A 19,239-nucleotide genomic window follows, 5' to 3' on the forward strand; every position below is an offset into this window, starting at 1 on the left:
ATAGCATTTGGCCTGTTGAGTTGCACAAAAATTTTTCTGCTTGTTTCTGTATCTGCCAGCAGACTATTTAACTTAGTATTGTATTTTAACTTTACTCATGAGATTTTGTGGTGAGCTGAATGCATCTTTTCCTCTACATGAGGCTACACATTGGCAACATAGTGGCTTTGTTCTGTTGCGTAGGAAGAGGAAATGGTTTGGCAGATTAGGGGCTTCCTTTTCTTGTCTGAGGTTTTCTGTGATGATTTTGGCTCAGTCCTTTAGACAAACTGGTTTGTGTAGTAAAAGCAGCAGCATTGTAGGTTTTCAGCAATTTCCTCAGATTCCGTCAAACCATATCAAGATGAATGTCATTTGGTCTCAACCTTTGAATTGGTTACTGTTAAGTTTAATAGCTAAAGAGGGCTTCAGTCTGAGAAGCTGAGTTGCTTGGAGGTGATAACTTGAAGCTGAAAGTGAAAAATTTGTAGACTTTGGATCTCCTAACATTCATTATGTAAACAGAGTCTTTGCAGAATTCCTAAATGGGGATTATGTACCCTGTAGCCTCTACAAGAAATGTTAAAACTCTCAAATAAACCTGTATTAAGTAACGTTACATAAAAAGGTGGTAAAATTATTGTCAAAACCATTTTAGTGCTTTAAAAAAAAAGGAGTTGTTTGTTTACATGGCAAATTAGCAATTCTCTCTCCTACTATAACACTTTGTAGATAACTTAGGAAGTCCAGACAGGTCATACGTTGGTATACAAGATGACTTTTTTTCGTAAAAAGTCAGTCTCTAGTTGCTAAAAAACCTCCATAACATTTTCATGTCCTTGGTTCTCAACAGCTAAAAAATATGAGCTTATTTTGTTAATTTAAACCAAACATATTGTCTTTCCTATTTTTTTGCCAAGTTTCAGTTAGGGAAAAACTTTCTTTTATGTCTGAAGAAACTCCTGAAAGGATTACTATGGCAACAATGTCAGGCTCATATTTATAGCTGTTTCGTGTATTATTTGTCTTTGAAAGTGGGGCAGAAAAACTTTCCAAAGAGAAAATCAGAGTTCTTTGCTCTTTTATAGAAACTAATTATCTCAAGAAGATTCTGTGCTGTGGGAGATTTTTGAAAGCTACAGATACCTCCTCATATGCTTTCTGAGAGCTCCCTTCAAACCAGCACGGGCCCTGCATGGAGACTAAATTTCATCAGCAAATGCAATGGAATGCAATGCCGTGCAGCTGCAAGCTGAGAGTTCTGCTTTAGGAAAAATACCTTTTCACCGCATTGCTTTTTGTTTGTACTAATGGCTACTTTTCTCTTTCTGTAGGTTCTCTCATACCATGCTTCTGCTGCTGAGGAGGAAACGAGGGAGCTGCAGGTAACAGTGGTAATTGAATTTTTTACTATTACTTTAGAAATGTTCCATTAATAGAACAACAAAGGGCAGTCCTTTACATGGATGTGATCCTCAAACATGCAGAAGCACATCTTCCAGAAATAAAAATTACAGTGAAGCTTAAACTGATCAGTTCCTGAGTTGAATCAAGACATTACATAAAAGAGAAATGTTACAATGAGAGATAGAGGTTGGCCAGAGAACTACAATTAATTACAGGAGAAGCAGAAGTATACTGACTGCCTTCTCATGAGTTTGAGTGCCAGTAACAGCTGATGCAATGTTACACAATAATTATGTATTTCAGAAGCAAAATGTTGAGAACTCTTCTGTCTGCAGCTAAGTCTGAATGTTGTATATTTTATAACTTTGGTACCTTTCAAGCATCCCAAGTATGGGTGCAACTTTACTGCCTTACACAGAAATTCTGAATTTAATTTTTAATGCAATGATTATTATTATTTTTATTATTTTTACAGTTGCTTTTCTGTGCAGTGTCCTGTTCTGCTCATGTTTAATTCTGGGTTTAGAAACCACTGCCTAAGGAATAACTATAGCTACAATTTCAAGTATAGTTCAAAGCATAGCCTGTGCTTAGTCTCTTCAGTTCTCTCTGTTGGAGCAGACTTTCTGGGGAAATGGCATGACCCTGCTGCATGAAAAAAAAAAGGAAGGATGAAGGGATGGAGAGGAAGGCAGACACAGAGGACCACAAGCTGGGTAGTATGGGACTGGACAAGCAAGGTGCCACAGAACAAGGCACAAGACTACGGTTATTTCTGGAATGGTTAGCGTCACACAGATTTTGAACCTCAGTTCTACCACACTGTTGCTCATTGATACAAGATGTTCATGCTATGAAACCACCACCCTGAATTTTAACAGAGCAATCAGATTAGTTCAAATAATTTAAGCTGAAAAAAGGAAAACAGGCCCTAAAAATAAGGGTATCTTAGAACCTCAGGGCACCACATAGAGCCCTAAACAAACCACAGACCAAGTGCTATGGTGTATGGACAAATCAGTTTGTGGCCTTTAACCTCACTGCTAGAGAATGATCCCTGTCATGTTGTACATAGCAGTGCAGATCTAGCCACTTCATTGTTCATTTGGTTTCTTCTTCATGCTTTTGTGTACAAGATACCTAATACAGTGACCATTCCTAAAATTGCTCCTTTAAGCATTATTATTTTCTTTAGAAAGCTTATTTTCTTTCTTTGGTGCCACATGCCACCACTTTGATTACTCAAAACGTCCCCTATGGCATATGGACTTTCTGACTGTGTTGCCTATTATGAAAGTAGTTAACCTTCTGCTTTTTTCCAGTTTGATTTTCTTTGTAAATCTCAATGATTCAATTTCTTTGTAGTTGTTACTTCTCTTTCTTCTCAAGAACAGCTAAGGTTTCAATATGCAGGTTTTTATGTCTCAGCTGAAATGAAACTTACTGTTCTGGCTGTCAAAGGCAGGAGATCAAGGAAGGGAAAGATAAATTATGAGTGAAGTCAGAACACAGGCATGAGGTGTTCTGTTGAGCTCCTACTGTGTCATTCCAGCCCCTTTCCTCATGAAATACCAGACTGCAGTTGCAGTTTTTCAAAGTTACGTCCTTAGAGTTCCTGAATGGTTGCATTATTTTCCACTGAACATACAGGCCTCGTGGTTCTTTCACATGCTCATAGGTGAAATACCACATGAATCCAAACTGAGGGACACAAAATTACTGGTACAAGAAATGTGTAAGAATGATGGAATTTTTTTCCTGTGCAAATACTGTTTTTCATAATCTTTCATGACTTTCCAGTATTGACACCCAGGAAAGATAACAGCACATTTATATGGAACGGTAGACATAGTTATGGGGGGAGCTGATTTGCATGCTACATGTAAAAATACTGCAGATTATGAAACATGCTTCCTTTTCAGTGTGTCAGCCTTCTGGGACACAGTTCCCCATGCAGGAGAAATATCTTTCCCCTAGCATTACAAAGAAGAAGATAAGGTTTATTTCTTTCACCATTTCAGTTTTATCTGACTTTCTTTTAAACCACACTCATATTGAGGTAAAACAACTGTAAAGAAGTAGCACTGAGAACTCTACCTTTTATTTTACTGAAAAGAAAAAAATACTAAGTTGTGTTCTATAGTGTAAGACCTACCATTCATTTTGTTAGCAACCTTAACATCTCTACTTTGAAAGTCAACCAATTACAACCAAGTTGTAATACATATAATACATGGAGATATTACTGATAATAAAAGTTACAGATCTGAAAAAGTATAGAGTTAGGGTTTTTTGTCTACTTTATGATTTCACATTTCATATTGAAGGTTTATGTCTGTATTCAGATTACATCAAAAACACTGTCTAAAGGTTTTAAAGATTATGGATCACAGGTGAAGCCTAATTTTTCAGGTTTCTAGCCCTGAGAAAGCTCTGCCTGTGGACATGTTCTGACTACCATAGCGCTGAATGTAGATTCTGTTAGGAATTCTGTTCTATTGACATCTCTTTCCTCACCATTTTTAGAAAAATGTAAACAGTTACAGATTTTTATGTCTGCACATCCATAAAAACAAACATATAACTCCACTGCCTTGTTTTCCCAATCTCCCAGTTTCATACGTACTCTTGGTTACAATTTGCCTTTGGCGGTTTAGATGACAGACTGACCAGGTACTTCTTTCCTTATTCTCTTGATCTGTGGAAAAGTGTGTGTTAAATCTAAGGATATAAAGCAATGTTAAACAAGAAAGGCTAAGGAAAGATAAATGAGAAGTAATCATCAGGTTTCAGTATAATGTGAGGTTAAAATTGAGTATCTCACTACTTTTCTGTGAAAAAGCCGATATTTATGCTATGCTTTTCTTTTCTAGTCTAAGTTGTGTTCTGTTATTCTTCTCTAGGCTGCTGTAGTACCATCCGCACAATCTCTTAACCTAACTGACTTCAACTTCAGTGATTTTGAGCTATCAGATTTTGAAACAACACTGTGTACAATACGAATGTTCACAGACCTCAACCTGGTGCAAAATTTCCAAATGAAACATGAGGTATGAATGTTGTCAAATGCTGTTTCACATAAAGAGACAACTTAAATATTAGAAAATTAGGAGAATAATGAAACAAGTCTACAGTAAATATAAATGGAAATTTATTAAAGAGTAGTTAGCAAACTAGGAAGGCATGTAAAGTGGGCAGTACTGGAGTGTGTCCTTAGTTTGGTTCTACTGAATGATTAATAATTCGGTTAATGGACTGTACAACGCTTTTAGAAAACTTGGGGATTGGAAGTAGAGGACTTGCTTAAAATTCAAATGAGTTTGAAAATGTATAGCAATATTTCAAAATCCGTAAGAATAAATAAAGACTAACAAAAAAATTCAAATGCATAAATTAAAAATGGTAAACAGAAGTGGTAACAGAGATTTCACAGCTACTAGTATTAGAAACCGTGTAAAAGTCAATAATGTGCCATAGTAGCAAAAAGGGGCAAATTTCATTCTTTCCTGACAGAGTGGTATTAAATACCCATGGAGTAATTATATTGTAGCTTATTATTTGAAGAGGCACACAGAGATACAAAGTAATTTAAAAAAAAAATAAGAATTGAGGAGATTGAGCAAGTTTGAATTACTTAAGCTGGCTTTCTCCAGAAAACAGAATATTGAGGGAGATGATACCAACTTTTCAGTAAGTGAAAGACTGTTACAAAGTGGACAGTAATACTGTTCTCTATGTCCATACAGGTTAATAAAAGTAATTAGCTTAGTCTTTGCCCCACAGAAGATTAGATGAGAGATGAGGGGGATCTTTATAGTTTGTGGAGATAGTAAAGACTTACATGGGCTGTGGAGACTTCTGTGAATGTTTTTACCAATAGACCTAGTTGTAGATATGTCTGTCAGAGGTGATCTAGCCAGGTATTCCTACTTTTCTCCCGGCCCTGGAGATAGACTAGATGATCTTAGACCTCTAGGATAATCTCTTAGGCCTCTTCCAGTCAATACACACAATTTCTATTTGTAAAAGCCTTCATTTTTAAATACTTTATTTTTCCTTTATATAGTTTTGAACAAAACTTCCAAAGTTTCAATAGGCAAGATTAATTCGGAGGACTTCATAGGCAAACAAATTAGTAAAAGAAAACATGTAATTATTTTCTAGATCACCAGTTTCTAGGCCAGTTTAGATTAGTAGTATTCAAGGGCTGAAAGGAGTACTTTATTACCTACTCTGATCTCTTGAATATTCCAGTACTTATTTTCGCCTTTGTAGTAAGGCCAAGAACTTGTACTGCCCAGTAAGTAGTGGGCTTCTTGTTCCTAGTGGTGCAATTGTGATGGATTTGCAAAACCAAAATAACACCATGACAGTACACACATAATCACACATCTCAAGAGAAGCAAGAGAACATTGACAGCTTTGAAGCTACACTTTCAACTTTCCATACTAGGGCTAAAGAAAACTGGCAGTAGCTTAGCACCCCTTTTTTAACAGTGGAAAGGTAGAGAACACCGCTGCTTTTGTCTGTGTGGAATCATTTATGCAGGTGAATGATACTGGATTTTCATTTCTGGAGGTACACAATCTTTCACTAGAAATACTAAAAATTTTCTTGAACAAACCAGGGCCTAAATTCTCAGCCAGCATTTAACATAGAGCAGTATGCTGTACACATTTAAACCCAGGGACCTGTTCTAGTACACATCAAATTACTATCTGATCTTCACACCTTTCACTTTTTTAGAAGTATAACCCACAATTTGTAAAACTGTTGTGTAAAGCATCCAGGACATACTTTCTTCTTGCATAAAAAAATACTAGCCAGCAATACAGTGGTCACTGTCTTTCTATCATACTTACTTCCTTTCAGAAGTCCTATTCTGCTTGTCTTTTGACAAGCTGATATGAGGGAAGAGCCACATGTTCATTATCAAAACAGCTCTTAAGAGAACTGTGTAACTAAAAAAATACATTTTCTCTGTCAAATATGTCCTTACAAGCAAGGATTTTTTTCTCCCAGTTAGCTCAACATAACTCAGTTTCTGAATTAACAGCACTGCATCTGACACTAACATTTAGCCATTAGTAATAAAACCCCAAACACACAAGGATTATGTACTCAATGAAAGGCTGAACTAGTGGCTGCAAGCATATTCGTGTCTATGTTCGCAGTTATAAGTATGTTACATTTAAACTTTTATAAGTTAAAAGGAACTATTTTTTTTTGCTGTGAGAGTTTTCAAGTGGGATTACAGAAATATTTGTTTTCATAAAATGATAGATTTCAAATACATTTACAGTTAACTATGTGATGCTGTTTCTTAAAGGTTCTCTGCAGATGGATTTTAAGTGTAAAGAAAAATTACCGGAAAAATGTTGCTTATCACAATTGGAGACATGCCTTTAATACAGCACAGTGCATGTTTGCTGCTTTAAAATCTGGTAAAATTCAGGTACATTTTGCTGTTTCTACATTAAGAATCTTCTGGCTAAAAAAATTCTATAATAATGCATAGTTCTGATTGCCATGTCAGTAAGATGCTCATCATTCCGTGACATTACTAGTGAAATCAAAATATTTCTGCTGAAGGTTTACAGCTTTAAGGGCTTGGTTTGTGAAATTGATGTCATCTTGTTCTGTACCCAGTTTCAGTTAAATCCTCTGGAAATGATTAGGTGGATGCTCCCAGTGGGAAAATCTCAAATAATACACATGCATGACTATGTCCCTTTTTAAAGTTAATTCTTATGCTACAAGCAAGTCAAAAAGGTGGAGAAGAAAAAGACTGACCCTCTTTCAGGATGTTTCCTTGTAATATTCAACAGGAAATTTTTGAAGTCCAAAGAGAGCTGAGTACAGCTTTAGACAAACAATAGAATATTTTTGGAAATCCAGATTTAAATGCACATTTCAATGCTTTTGAATAATGCTTCAATCTTCCACTTAAAAGACATATAATATCTTTTAAAAAACAACTTAATCTATCTTTATTACAAATACTGAAGAGCTAGATGATCCCCAGAATATAAAAGATACTGATTCAAGATTTTTCCAAAATATGTTTTTAGATTTTTTTTTAATATTCTTGAAGAAAAGAGAATGTTTCTATTTATTCTGTATTAACGTGTTTCTTCAGTTTGATTACAGACCATTGTTACTAGTTGATTTAGATTATTTTACAGTAAACACATCTGAGAGAATAAGTAAATCCTATTTGTAGACCAAAACGTGGTATCAATAATGAAGAGGCATTCTTTTCCTCTGAAAACTTTGTTTCACTAAAAAAAAGACAAAAGGTGCTGGAAGAGACAAAGGCAAAGGCTTAATATTCCTTCTATAAAGCAGTGGACATGGTAGTTTTGCTCTGTGTGTGGTCTAGGTCTGATGATCCTGATAGCTTGCTTGCTATTTTTGGAATCCTGTCTGACTCCACTGTAATTTCCATAAACTCTTTTGTTCCTCACTACATTGGATTCACTCCACACAGATTTTCATGTCGTAGATTCTGGCGTCAGAATGGCGTTGAGCATAAGTTTCTCAATTTTTCTCTAGTTCGAGGGGAAAAGCACATGATGTGGGACACATCTTCCTAGCAGAAACAGAAAATCAGTCATTTCCAAATTGATTTGTCTTTTAACTAGACTAAGGACAGGCTTCACTTCTAGAAAACAGATGTGAATCTACAGAAGTTGTAACTGCTTAAAGAAAATCTGGCTTTGATTGTACAGAAGGTGCAGCCCCCCAGTGTGGCAGTGCTGTCACTACCTGTTCTTCAAATTCTTGAACTAACTCTTGTGCCTGTGGTTCTTGTCCCGTTATGAAATGTTGCATCAATAGTGTAGCTTTGTCCAGCTTCTGTTTCTTACTGGACAGATTTAAATAAATTTTCTATCTAATTCTGGTGAACAATATTAAAGATACGAAATAGTCACAAAAGAGAAGCCATAACCTGTCCACTAATCCTTTTTGGAGGTCCAGAAGAAACTCAAAATAATGAGTCAGATACTGGTTAATTTTGTTTTCCATGGGCTTTAAACTTCTGTTCACTTATTTGCCCAGTAATCAATGAAAAGCATGTATTTTTTTTTTTCTTCTGATTATTCCAAGGACATTTGTATAAGAAATTTTTATACCTACTTAGAGAATGTAGCCTAACTCCCTTGAGGTAATAGAGGAGCTGAGCTAAAAGTCATGGGGTCAGAATTTTAAATGATTCCTCATGCTGTCCACTGCCAGGTGATATGCAAGTCACTTCGTGTATCAGTTTTCTCATCAGTATAAGTAGGGCTAGATGATGTCCCCTCTGAAAGCTGCATTGAAATGTAGGAGAAAGATTATTACTGTGCACCACAACTTCAGAGATAACCCTTATTCTCAGCATCCCATTTTATGTCCTTGTCCTCCTTGGGCTAGAACTATATCTGCTATGTGGTAAAGCCAAGACAGCAGATATAAAACACATTGTGCAAAATAAATCCCCATCACAAAGCTAACTAACTCACTTATTATGTTACTTTCTACATATAGAGCAAACTGACTGATTTAGAAACACTGGCTTTGCTGATAGCAACTCTAAGCCATGATTTGGATCACAGGGGAGTGAACAACTCTTACATACAGAGGTAAGTCTGAGAGAAGTTAAATAAAAACAAACGAATACCAAAATCACAGGGCTAAATTAAGTACAACCTATTTGACTTGATAATGTGGGGCTGTGTAAAGGAGCAGGTTTTTAACAAAGTAGTAAGTGCAAGAAGAGCCAGAAACATTCAAGAGTCCACAGCAAAGATGCACAACCTCAGTCATTGAGCAATTAAAATGGCAGATGAAGCGAAGTCTTTGCAGACTGTACACGGGCAGCATCTTCCAGCTCCTGTTTCAGAAGCCACATCCCCCATTTCCCATACAGTGACAGCAAAAAGTCCCAGCTTCTAAGGGACAGCTTGTAGAAAATGTGGAGCTTTTCAGATGTCTCCCTGCCCAGCCAGCTGTTCCCTGTCTACTCTAAACCACCGAGCTGAGATCCACAGCCATCTGATACCAAGGTGTCTCCCTACCATCTTGAACTCATCTTTTTCCAGAATTCTAAGTTGGATTTGGATAAGTTACATATTTAAAATCACATTACAAATGTATGACTGTTTTGAGTTGATTTGGGATTATCTGTGCTCTTCAACTTCGGTCAATTCTAGAATTACAGAGAAACTTTTACAATATAAAAAGTCAAAACATACTTTGAAACAAAATATTTTTACTAAACAAAATATTTCACTTTGAAGTTATCAAAATGAGGCATCTGAACTCTTCTAAAATTTTCTCCATATTTTAATTTTTAACTAAAAATACTTAGGTTTTTTTAGAACTTATCAGTAGTTTCAGATCTGCCCCAAATGTGTTTTTCAGTGAATTTAGTATTCACTTCAAGTAACAGTATATGATCTTTGCTTAAATAAATGGCTTGACTTAAAAAACATGGTATAATGTGATTACTGTGATATGGCAATGTGTCCTGATCTGACCAGAGATGGGGAAAAGATACCCAGAAGCACATACTTGTATCTTTTCTTGGGAGAGTTGGAGAGTGGTTTTGAAGCTACCTTTGGAAGAAGCGGTCTGCTGTTTTCTCTGTGTGTAGGGTAAGATACTAGGGGAGGAAAAGTTTGTTTGAGGCGGAGAATACTGAAAGGCAGAAAGTAAGTAAGCTGAAGCAGAATTCCACCCATTCATATATATGTGTTCAGAATAACACTAGACTGATGTGTAAAGCAAAGAAAAAACAACCAAAATCCCCCAAATTGAGAGAGTAACCTTTTTCTGATTCCTTAATAGGGGATTCCAGCAGTAACTGTAACCTTGCAGTGATTGGAACCAGTTAGCTATTTCTTGCTTTATTTATTTAAAAATAAATTTCCTGGAAGACATCTGGAGATGCGTCATCTCCTCTCAAAAATGTCCTGGGAAAGTGTCATACACAGCAAAATCTAACATTTGCACATGCTGCAAAGCGGCAACGATTACGGCTTAATATTTCTTTTGCAATAGAAAGTTCCATGAATTTTGTTTTTTAAATCCCCCATTTAATTGAAAAGTTAGTTTTCTAGGAACGGATCCTTTTTGTTTCTTAAGTATCTTGTGGATACTTAGCATATGATTTTTTTCTTAAGCAACAGGGTTTCAAAAATTAAAATGATCCTGGTAGTAGAAATTACAGGAAAGAAACTGCTGAAAGGTCTTTTGGTAGATAGGCTGGGGGTTTATTTTCTTTTTCTTCCAAACCCACATGTAAAGTAGGCAAGCCCAGAGTATGAATAGTGCATAACCAAACCACTGTGTTCAGAAGGCAGTGGTGTCCTTTAGCTCGGCGCAGTGGTTTAACAGAAATGCTGTGTACTACAGTAGTAGGACCTGAGTTTATTTCCAGCACTTGTGTCTTCCCAGACAGCCAGGGTCTGTAAGTACCAAGCAAGCTCTAGTTTGGTGCAGAACTTGGGAAGATAAACTAAGATATTTCTCACATATTTCTCTCTTCAGTCAGGATGAACTTTAGGGGACACAGTATGCATCCCACTTAACTCAATAGGAATTTCACCCAGCATGCATTGGCACCATCATACAGTTTGTTTCCCTACAGAAACACACAAGCATATTTGCTCTATACGCCTTTTGCAGTGGTCTCAGAGGAGGTACTGGGCAGCCAGCCCATAATCCTCAGGGGCTTGCATCCTTTAATCTCCCCTTCCGCATTTTAATTTGTCTTCCATCTTTTTCTCCACATTTTTGTGCTTCTTAAATCCCCAGAGTCTCCTCTTAGGACTTTTATTGAGTCTCTGTGTGCACTCACTTACATAGTGACTCACTTACATAGGGACCCAATCCTGCAGCTACTAATTCATGTGAATGATCCTTAACCATACAAAAAGTCCCAAGGAACTATATGCTAAAAAAGAATTTCTGACATGATTAAATATTTGTAGGTCAGATTATAATTAAAGAGTAATGGATTCAGGATCAGCAGCCAAACAGATTTGCAAAAGAATCATTATTTATTTGAAGAGATGACATAAGCAACCAGCTGGGACCAGGGGTCTGAAAGTGAAGATACAGTAGTAAAAATTAAGAACTGTATTATGTAATGAGGAATGGGGGAAATTAGAAACCCTCAGAAAGGAGAAGTTTGTATGCTTTATCTAAAGCTACTCAAACAGTAAATTCTATTTTCTAGACTAAGATAGCTTTAAATTCTGCATTGGCACAGTTGGTTTCATGCTGGTTTTCTCTGCCTGTAGTACAACCAACATCTTGTTTCACTTTTGGATTTTACCCTGGGCATAAGATAGCTAAAACGATATTGCAGTAGTTGGTCATGAAGAGAGTGGTGATGAATGAAGTATCCATACAGTTACTAATACTGGGAAATTACCCGATCAACAGTTTTGGGCCCTGCAGCACAGTCCACTGAGGTCAGCAGGAAATTTACCGTGGGTATCAGTGGGCTTCAGATTAGGTCTGCATTTTACTTACAAGTTCAGTAGCTGAGCTGACTGAATATGCCAGGCAGGTGTCGAAAACTGTCACTTAAATTTTGCTTGTGAATGAGTCCTTCTTGTTGCCTTCCCCTTTCATACAAGAACTTTCACTCTTCATAAAACCTAGTATTACATTCTCACTCCTTGTGTGGAGCTGGTCTCTACAGGTAACAGAAGACAGAAAACTAGAGCTGTCAGTGCTCTGAAAAGTAACAGCATTGTCTCCCCCGCGTCCTTCCAAATGTATTCGCTTTGTTTGGGAAGTTACACAGAAGGGGGAAAGGAACTGGTTAAGAACAAGCCTGGGTGGGTTGGGAAAACTGCTAATGAGAAGACGACACTAAGAGGGAAGTAATTTCTGGACTAGTAGTATGTTTAATTTGATTTCTCAGTCTGATGGGTCTTTTTACTTTGCAGAAGTGAACATCCACTGGCTCAACTGTATTGCCACTCCATCATGGAGCATCATCATTTTGATCAATGCCTTATGATCCTGAATAGTCCAGTGAGTGCTACATTTTTGTGTACACTGAAGGAAACTATTCCTAATTTACTTTCTATTTTTAGCTTTTGGATAAATTCCCACCCTTATACATTCCTAAGTGATCTTTATTCCTTTTTGGGTAAAGAAAGCAAGTGCAGCAGTTCTGAAATCATGGTTCCATTGCTGAGTGCCACCAGCCCTTTCCAAATGTTGCCTGATAAGGGAAGCCCTACTAATATCCTTTTGAGTACCTGCTTCCTTGGACCAAAGGAAACAAAAGGCTTTGTTGCCATTTTCATGACCTCTTATGAACCACCAAACAAACCCAAGTCCTTGCTCTCATTGCAAAAAACATTCCAGCCTACACATACACAAAGCAGTCCTGATGAGACCAAACCAAACACTGCTAATGTTGACATTCCAAAGTGAAGCCAAACCTAAGTTAAGTAAATATGCAAGTAAAACTACATTCTTCTTGGTTTATAGTATTAACTAATTATGAAGTGGAGGCAAGTTGCTACTTCACCAGCTCCATAGTGCTTTGATTTAACAGTGAGCTGCTGAGCTTATATTTCTATGTAATAGAATTTGTTATTTATCTTGCTTCATAAAAGGAAAATACTTTAATTTATGTGAGGTTTATAGGCAGGTACTGGAATCCATTATAGTTCCTCTGCTTCAGGGAAGGATCAGGGGGAAGATGAGAGAGAAATGCTACAATACAGCTAGTGGCAAATTTAATTTTGATGAATGGAATGCACTCAAAGGCTTTGATGTTGCTCTGCTTGCAGTTTCATTTTGTAATAGTCACTTAGGATGCTGTTGCTGTGCAGCTTTCTGCCGTTACTCAAGAAGACTGGAATTTTTATTTTTAAATTGAGGAATGTGCAAAAGGAAGCAGGGTAAAAGAACATCGGATATGAGCAAGCAACTGATAATGAATTAGCATCCAAGAGACATTTTAGCAAACTGGTGTGCTGTTGCCCATTTTACTGATACCACTGGTTTTGTTTTTTCGTAAAAGGGAAATCAGATTCTCAGCAGCCTTTCCATTGAAGAATACAAGGCCACACTGAAAATGATAAAACAAGCCATTCTTGCCACAGACCTAGCACTATACATAAAGTAAGTCAAAGGGAAGTTTGGCTGGATAGGCATTGCTGAGTGTTTGAATTGTGTCAGCATGCTCCAAAAACTTTTAACTTCTTTTAAAGGAGGAGAGGAGAATTTTTTGAACTTCTAAGGAAGAAGCAATTTAATTGGGAAGATCCTACACAGAAGGAGCTATTTTTGTAAGTAAAAGCAGAATGATGAAGTCGTTAGTAAATATTCTTAGGTACCTGATTTTCAGTGCCATGTTGCTGTGAATTTCATTAAAACCAGCAAATCTGTGTGCTCTGGGCTTGTACAAACTGGCACTAGCACATAGTGGCCAGTCACTGAATGACTCCCTGGGTCTGAATTACAAACTCTGCAAACTGTACAATAAACTTCATTAAGTAGCACGTGGAGTTCCATGAACATTTCTGTTCTTCCCAGGAAAGTGTAGGGTTCCTGCCTATGTAGCATGTTCTTTTGCTGTGGGTACTTTATACTTAAATATTGAATTGTTGAAACCAATAGCTAAAGATTCAGGACGGGCAGCTTGTTTTGAAGCCGATTCCTTAATAGCAGTGAAATAAAAAAAACGTTAAGAATAGAGACACATATTGTAATGCACAGCTACAGAAAAGCAGGCTTACATAGGCTGTCTTGGAAAGAAAAGATGTCATATTTCAAATTCAGTGCCTTTAAAAAACAGTCTAATTTAGTCATGTTTTATGTCTATTCTTATTCCAGTCCTTGGCCCTCATACTGTCAATCAAATGGCAGTCACTGCTAATGTCATAAATAAATAAATGTGCTGTCTGCCCAGTAGCAAATAGAATGAAACAGTTCACTTGAAGTGAATCCACCAAATAAGCCGGTCCAGCTTTGCTCATTTCCATGTGCTCGCTTCACACAAATAGTCAGTCTACCGCATCACTGAGCCTTGGATACCTTTATAACTTCACTTCAACTTCACTTGTTTCTTTGATGTTCCTTGAAATTTTATATTCTATGTTATTAACCACTTGACTTGATGGCTACATTTCATAGGGGTTTCTTCCGGGTTTTTTTTTTTCACAGAGCAATGCTGATGACTGCCTGTGATTTATCAGCCATAACCAAACCATGGCCAGTTCAGCAACGGGTATATGCTTAATTTTAAGATTTGCTAAATACAAATACTGCGTAACAGCTTCTGCTCCTTCCATCCAGTCCTTGTTGCAAAAGCAGTGGTGGAATTCAAAGCCTTAGGAAGCACTCCTTCAAAGTGCTGTATATGGACTGAAGACTTTCTCGGGTCTTTGTAGCAAGATCTGTGGCATTTAGCTATGTCACCATGTTAGCAGTAACCTGAAGGTGAATCAGGAATCTTTGTTCTTTCCAACATTTCTGTGTTACTACAAGGCAATAGTCAACTGATAAACCACCTTACTATCAGCTGACCTTTTTCTGCGTTGATCACTGCATCTGATATCAGTGATAAGATGCCTATGTGCCATTTTATTCACTTTGCTTTGTCAGAGTAAATATCAGCACACCAGGTGTTTGGTTTGTGCACAGATGTGTGCATGAAGAATTCTAAAGCTAACTGTTAAGCTGGAGAGTTTCATTATGGGGGGTCTCAATTCAATATATCCTAAGGAAAGACAGGAAACAGTTTTGATTGTAGGTAGCTAGCGAACTTTTAGAGCTCTCAGTGTGTGAAATCTCTTACAGATTGCTGAGCTTATAGCTACTGAATTCTTTGACCAAGGAGATAAAGAGCGGAAGGAACTCAACATAGAACCAACAGTAAGTGACAAATCAGAATCACCTCTTTCAAAATGGCCTCTACAAACGGCACTTCATTACTTTCAAAAGCCACAATTTCTCCCACTCATCAGAATATAGGACCAACTCCTTCCCTGTCCCTTCCTGGTAGTCACTTTTCTTCTGTGGCTCCCAAACACCAGTGGTGTGGTATTATCTCTGAGCCAGAAGAACAGACTGCATTATTTCTTCTAAATCAGTATTGTCTAGGAAATACATTCCTAAATTGGTACCTGTTTGCAACCTATGGAAACGTAGTAAGCATGTCTATTCGTCTAGTTATTTGGGCTCGGTCAGTCCAAAGACAATCTCCTAAGGCAAGTCATGCAGTCAGATTACCTGCATTGTAACACACGTACTGATACCCTGCTGTGCTGAGCTTGCTGTGCTTTTTAAGGTGCTGCTTTTTAATTCCAGCCTTTCTCTTTGGTTTTGGCTGAGGTTTTATTTAATGCATTTAAACACAGAGCTTGTTTACTTCTTATCTGCAGGATCTAATGAACAGAGAGAAGAAAAATAAAATTCCCAGCATGCAGGTTGGATTCATAGATGCTGTTTGTTTGCAGCTGTATGAGGTATGGTGCCTAAGCAAGAATTGCAAATATCTAAATCCAGAACTGCTCACTGTAGCCTGTGACAGATGCAGATTTAAAATTAGAATAAAAATCACATACAAAACTACTCCCTTTTTAGTTAAAAAAGGTTGATTTTTTTGGGGGGGTTTTTTGTTATATATTGCATATGGTTCATTATTCAGTTGAAGAAATTATCACTTTAGCATTTATCATTAATGGTATATTTGTCTGATTAATGTATTTTGATATAAGAATATGTTGCCTCTTACAGCTTTCAGTGTATCACTCTTGTCATCTTGTCCCAAAGTCTGACTTGAACTGGAACAGCACATAGCAGGCTGACAGTGTCTGGGATTTTTATATAGATTCAGAATATGCCAGCATGTGTCCTAACCCAACAGATAAGTGAGAGTGACTTACTTACAGGGGCAGAGAGCACTAAAGAGGATGGGGAGCCCTATGAGGAAGTGGCAAAACCAGTAACAGCACTGGTAAATCCAAGGAAGGGGCTATGGTTTGAGCTGATCCAGTGTTTTGTTTCGTTTGACTGGGGTACAAGTAGGGAATATTACCTGCTTACACAAATTTTTGTTTTCTTTAGTGAGTAATAAATGGTAAAACATATAAACAACTTCAGTGTTACTTTGAAAATGAACAAGCAAACAGTTCACTCACCCAATATTCTAATGCTATAAAAGCAAACAATAACCAGGGTTGTAATGACAGCCTTTTCACGGTTTTCTTAGCTTTCCTCCAGTCAGTAGGAATGAATGTGACACACAATGCAAACATAAATGAGTTCCCAATACAGCACTGCAAGTATGTGACTTACCATGTTATTCAGAGTAGGTCAGATCCCAATGAACTGAAGTTTTGTGGCTTGTGTTAGCTAGGTAATCAGTGCAGTTAAACTGAATGATCTACAAGACTTTGTTTTAAGTGAAAAAATAAGAGCAATGTGTTTCATTCTTTCCATTTTCTTAGTAGAAAACAGTACCATTTAGCACTTTTAAACGCTGTTTAGATATATACAGATAAATAAAACAGGAAAACTACAGAGATGGCAGCCCCATTCTTGTATAGTGGTGTAAATGAACAATAATTCAATTAGGTCTACTGGAACTAATGAAGCAGCCTATGAAGCGAAAGGATCTATGGAGATTTATACAAGCTGATAACTCAGTAGGGTCTGTATACAAAGTAATAGGAGAATTAGACATTGCTACCTCAAGTTATTTCAGTAAGACCTGAATTGCACGTGAAATTCTGACTGATGTTACATTTTGTATAGTGACCAGCAGATTCTTCTGTGTGTACTTTGCAGTTGTTCATAGTATTTACAGAATCAGTGGGCTCAAACACTCTTTCCATACCTCAGTCTAATCTGTACTAGTGCCAGGTAATTTTGTTCATGTTTGATATGCACCAGGAAGTCTTCTTTGAAGCTTAAAATATATGTTAATTTTCAATTAAAAATACACCTCATATTTAATTCATTCTGGTCTCTGATGGTAGTCTTTAAGAACACTTACTTTGTTGTTAAATTTAATCCGTTTTACATATTCTTGATTTATTTCAGGCCCTAACGCATGTGTCAGAGGCCTGCTACCCTTTACTGGATGGCTGTAGAAAAAATAGGCAGAAATGGCAATCCTTAGCTGAACAACAAGAGAAGAATCTGATTAATGGAGAAAGCAATCAAGCCAAACGGAACTGAGATGCTGATTTAACAACCACAAGCTTGAGGTCACATAGAAAACATAGTAATAGGGAAGGTCTGCATTTTGCTAAACACTGTATGAATTTGGCTTATGTTTTGCCACTGCTGTATTATTTTTCCACATTTCAAGATATAGCATGACCATGTATATGCCACGGTTATACAAAGATAGTGTGTTTCTTTTATTACGTCTGATGGAGATGGAGAAAGATCTGCAAGTGTAGTTTTTGCTGTCTTATTCCATGAGAAGGTACGAGTGCAGTTACTCGACTGTCCCCGAGAACCTATTACTTTACAGATGTATATAGTTGTTTAATGATCATGTTGTGGCCAGTATCTTAAAGACTACTGCATTTCATATCTTTTTTCCTCTTCCAGTCTTCTTCTGTTACATTATAAAAGTAACGAGCAGTCTTGCCTGTTCTCTTCCCAGAGGTTCAGAGGAAAGACTGGGACTACCTCTGGGGAGCCTAATCCAGTATATACTATGCTAACCTTTTTCAGGAGACCGAAGTAGGCTTTAGAGTGAAAAAGTCTCAGAATCTGTGCACCCAGTAGTTTTTTTTCTCACTAGAGGAATATCTTAGCAAATGTCTTACATTTAGAGAAATAAAAGAAAACCCCAAACCTGTGAATTTCTAGGCAATAGGGGTCTTAGGAATTTTGTGGTAGGAGTGTCATAAATATCCATGAGTAATGAAAACTACTTGAAGGTCAATGAAATGTCACAAGATAACTGACAGAAAGAACGGCTCCCATAGAAAGCTGCAAGAAGCACACAAAGAAATGGTAACTAACCGAGATCATTTTTGTATGCTGGTTTTAACTTCCTTTGGAAGTTGAATTTAACATCATCATAAACAACAGACTGAATCATGGGCAAGAACAGTAGAAGAGAATATAACTGCAAGAGCAGAGATGAAAGAGATGAATCGGAATGATGCAGAAATGGTGACACGTCTGGTGACTATCAATGACTGATTCTTGAGGCCAGTGCTATTATGAAATGGCTATGACCACTTCAAGTTTTATGCTAACACCTTTTTAAAATCATTTTTATCGTTAGTTAATGTTAAGAATGATTAATCACAATGTCTTAAAGAAATAGGAGAAAAAGAATACCGAAAGCAAAACCAGCCAAAAGTGCTACAGGGATTTGCCATTTGTATTTGAGGCATTAACATTCAGAAAAGTAAGAAATCTATTAACTTGCACTAGTAAAAAAGGTAACATTGGTATTTTATTTAAATGAAGATGACTAATAAAAATTATCTTGAATTGGGAGGCAATTCAAGATAATATACACATTAGACAAACCCCAAGGTACACGGTATGCCGACAGTCTGCAGCATTTCTGGCAACCCCAGTTATTTGTCTCTGATTAAATGCTATCTGAAACTTAATGACTACCAATATTATAATTACTATTATAATATTATGCAATATTATTGCAGCTGAATTTGAAAAAAATTTCTACAAAATATTTCTCATTATTTTTATCCAGATTAAAAAAAAAAAAGGGAATTCAACAATAATTAAGACTTCCAGGGCTACTGTTATGCAGTGCTCCATATGTGTGTTTATATGCACACACAGTACAATGTATGTATGTAGTATGTCACGGCTACTGAGAAAAATGACAGCAG

At 36.9% G+C, this 19,239-nt stretch overlaps 1 protein-coding gene across 6 annotated transcripts in view; it reads left to right on the plus strand.

The window, feature by feature from the left end:
• The window catches only part of PDE5A (phosphodiesterase 5A), a 119,443-nt gene extending 100,343 nt beyond the window's left edge, over positions 1-19,100 (plus strand). For 5 of the 6 annotated variants that reach the window (XM_030478215.1, XM_030478216.1, XM_030478212.1 and 2 more), the window contains 11 exons: positions 1,314-1,373; positions 4,290-4,436; positions 6,717-6,842; positions 8,918-9,012; positions 12,334-12,421; positions 13,425-13,525; positions 13,615-13,692; positions 14,570-14,633; positions 15,206-15,280; positions 15,790-15,873; positions 17,453-19,100. In XM_030478215.1, the coding sequence (XP_030334075.1) occupies positions 1,314-1,373; positions 4,290-4,436; positions 6,717-6,842; positions 8,918-9,012; positions 12,334-12,421; positions 13,425-13,525; positions 13,615-13,692; positions 14,570-14,633; positions 15,206-15,280; positions 15,790-15,873; positions 17,453-17,590 (1,056 nt within the window). In that variant the 3' untranslated portion in view covers positions 17,591-19,100. The remainder of the gene's footprint in view (positions 1-1,313; positions 1,374-4,289; positions 4,437-6,716; positions 6,843-8,917; positions 9,013-12,333; positions 12,422-13,424; positions 13,526-13,614; positions 13,693-14,569; positions 14,634-15,205; positions 15,281-15,789; positions 15,874-17,452) is intronic. The other variant, XM_030478213.1, reaches the window with a different exon arrangement.
• The last annotated feature ends 139 nt before the right edge of the window (positions 19,101-19,239 follow it).

The sequence above is a fragment of the Strigops habroptila genome, chromosome 3 (assembly GCF_004027225.2).
Source record: "Strigops habroptila isolate Jane chromosome 3, bStrHab1.2.pri, whole genome shotgun sequence".
NCBI lineage: Eukaryota > Metazoa > Chordata > Aves > Psittaciformes > Psittacidae > Strigops > Strigops habroptila.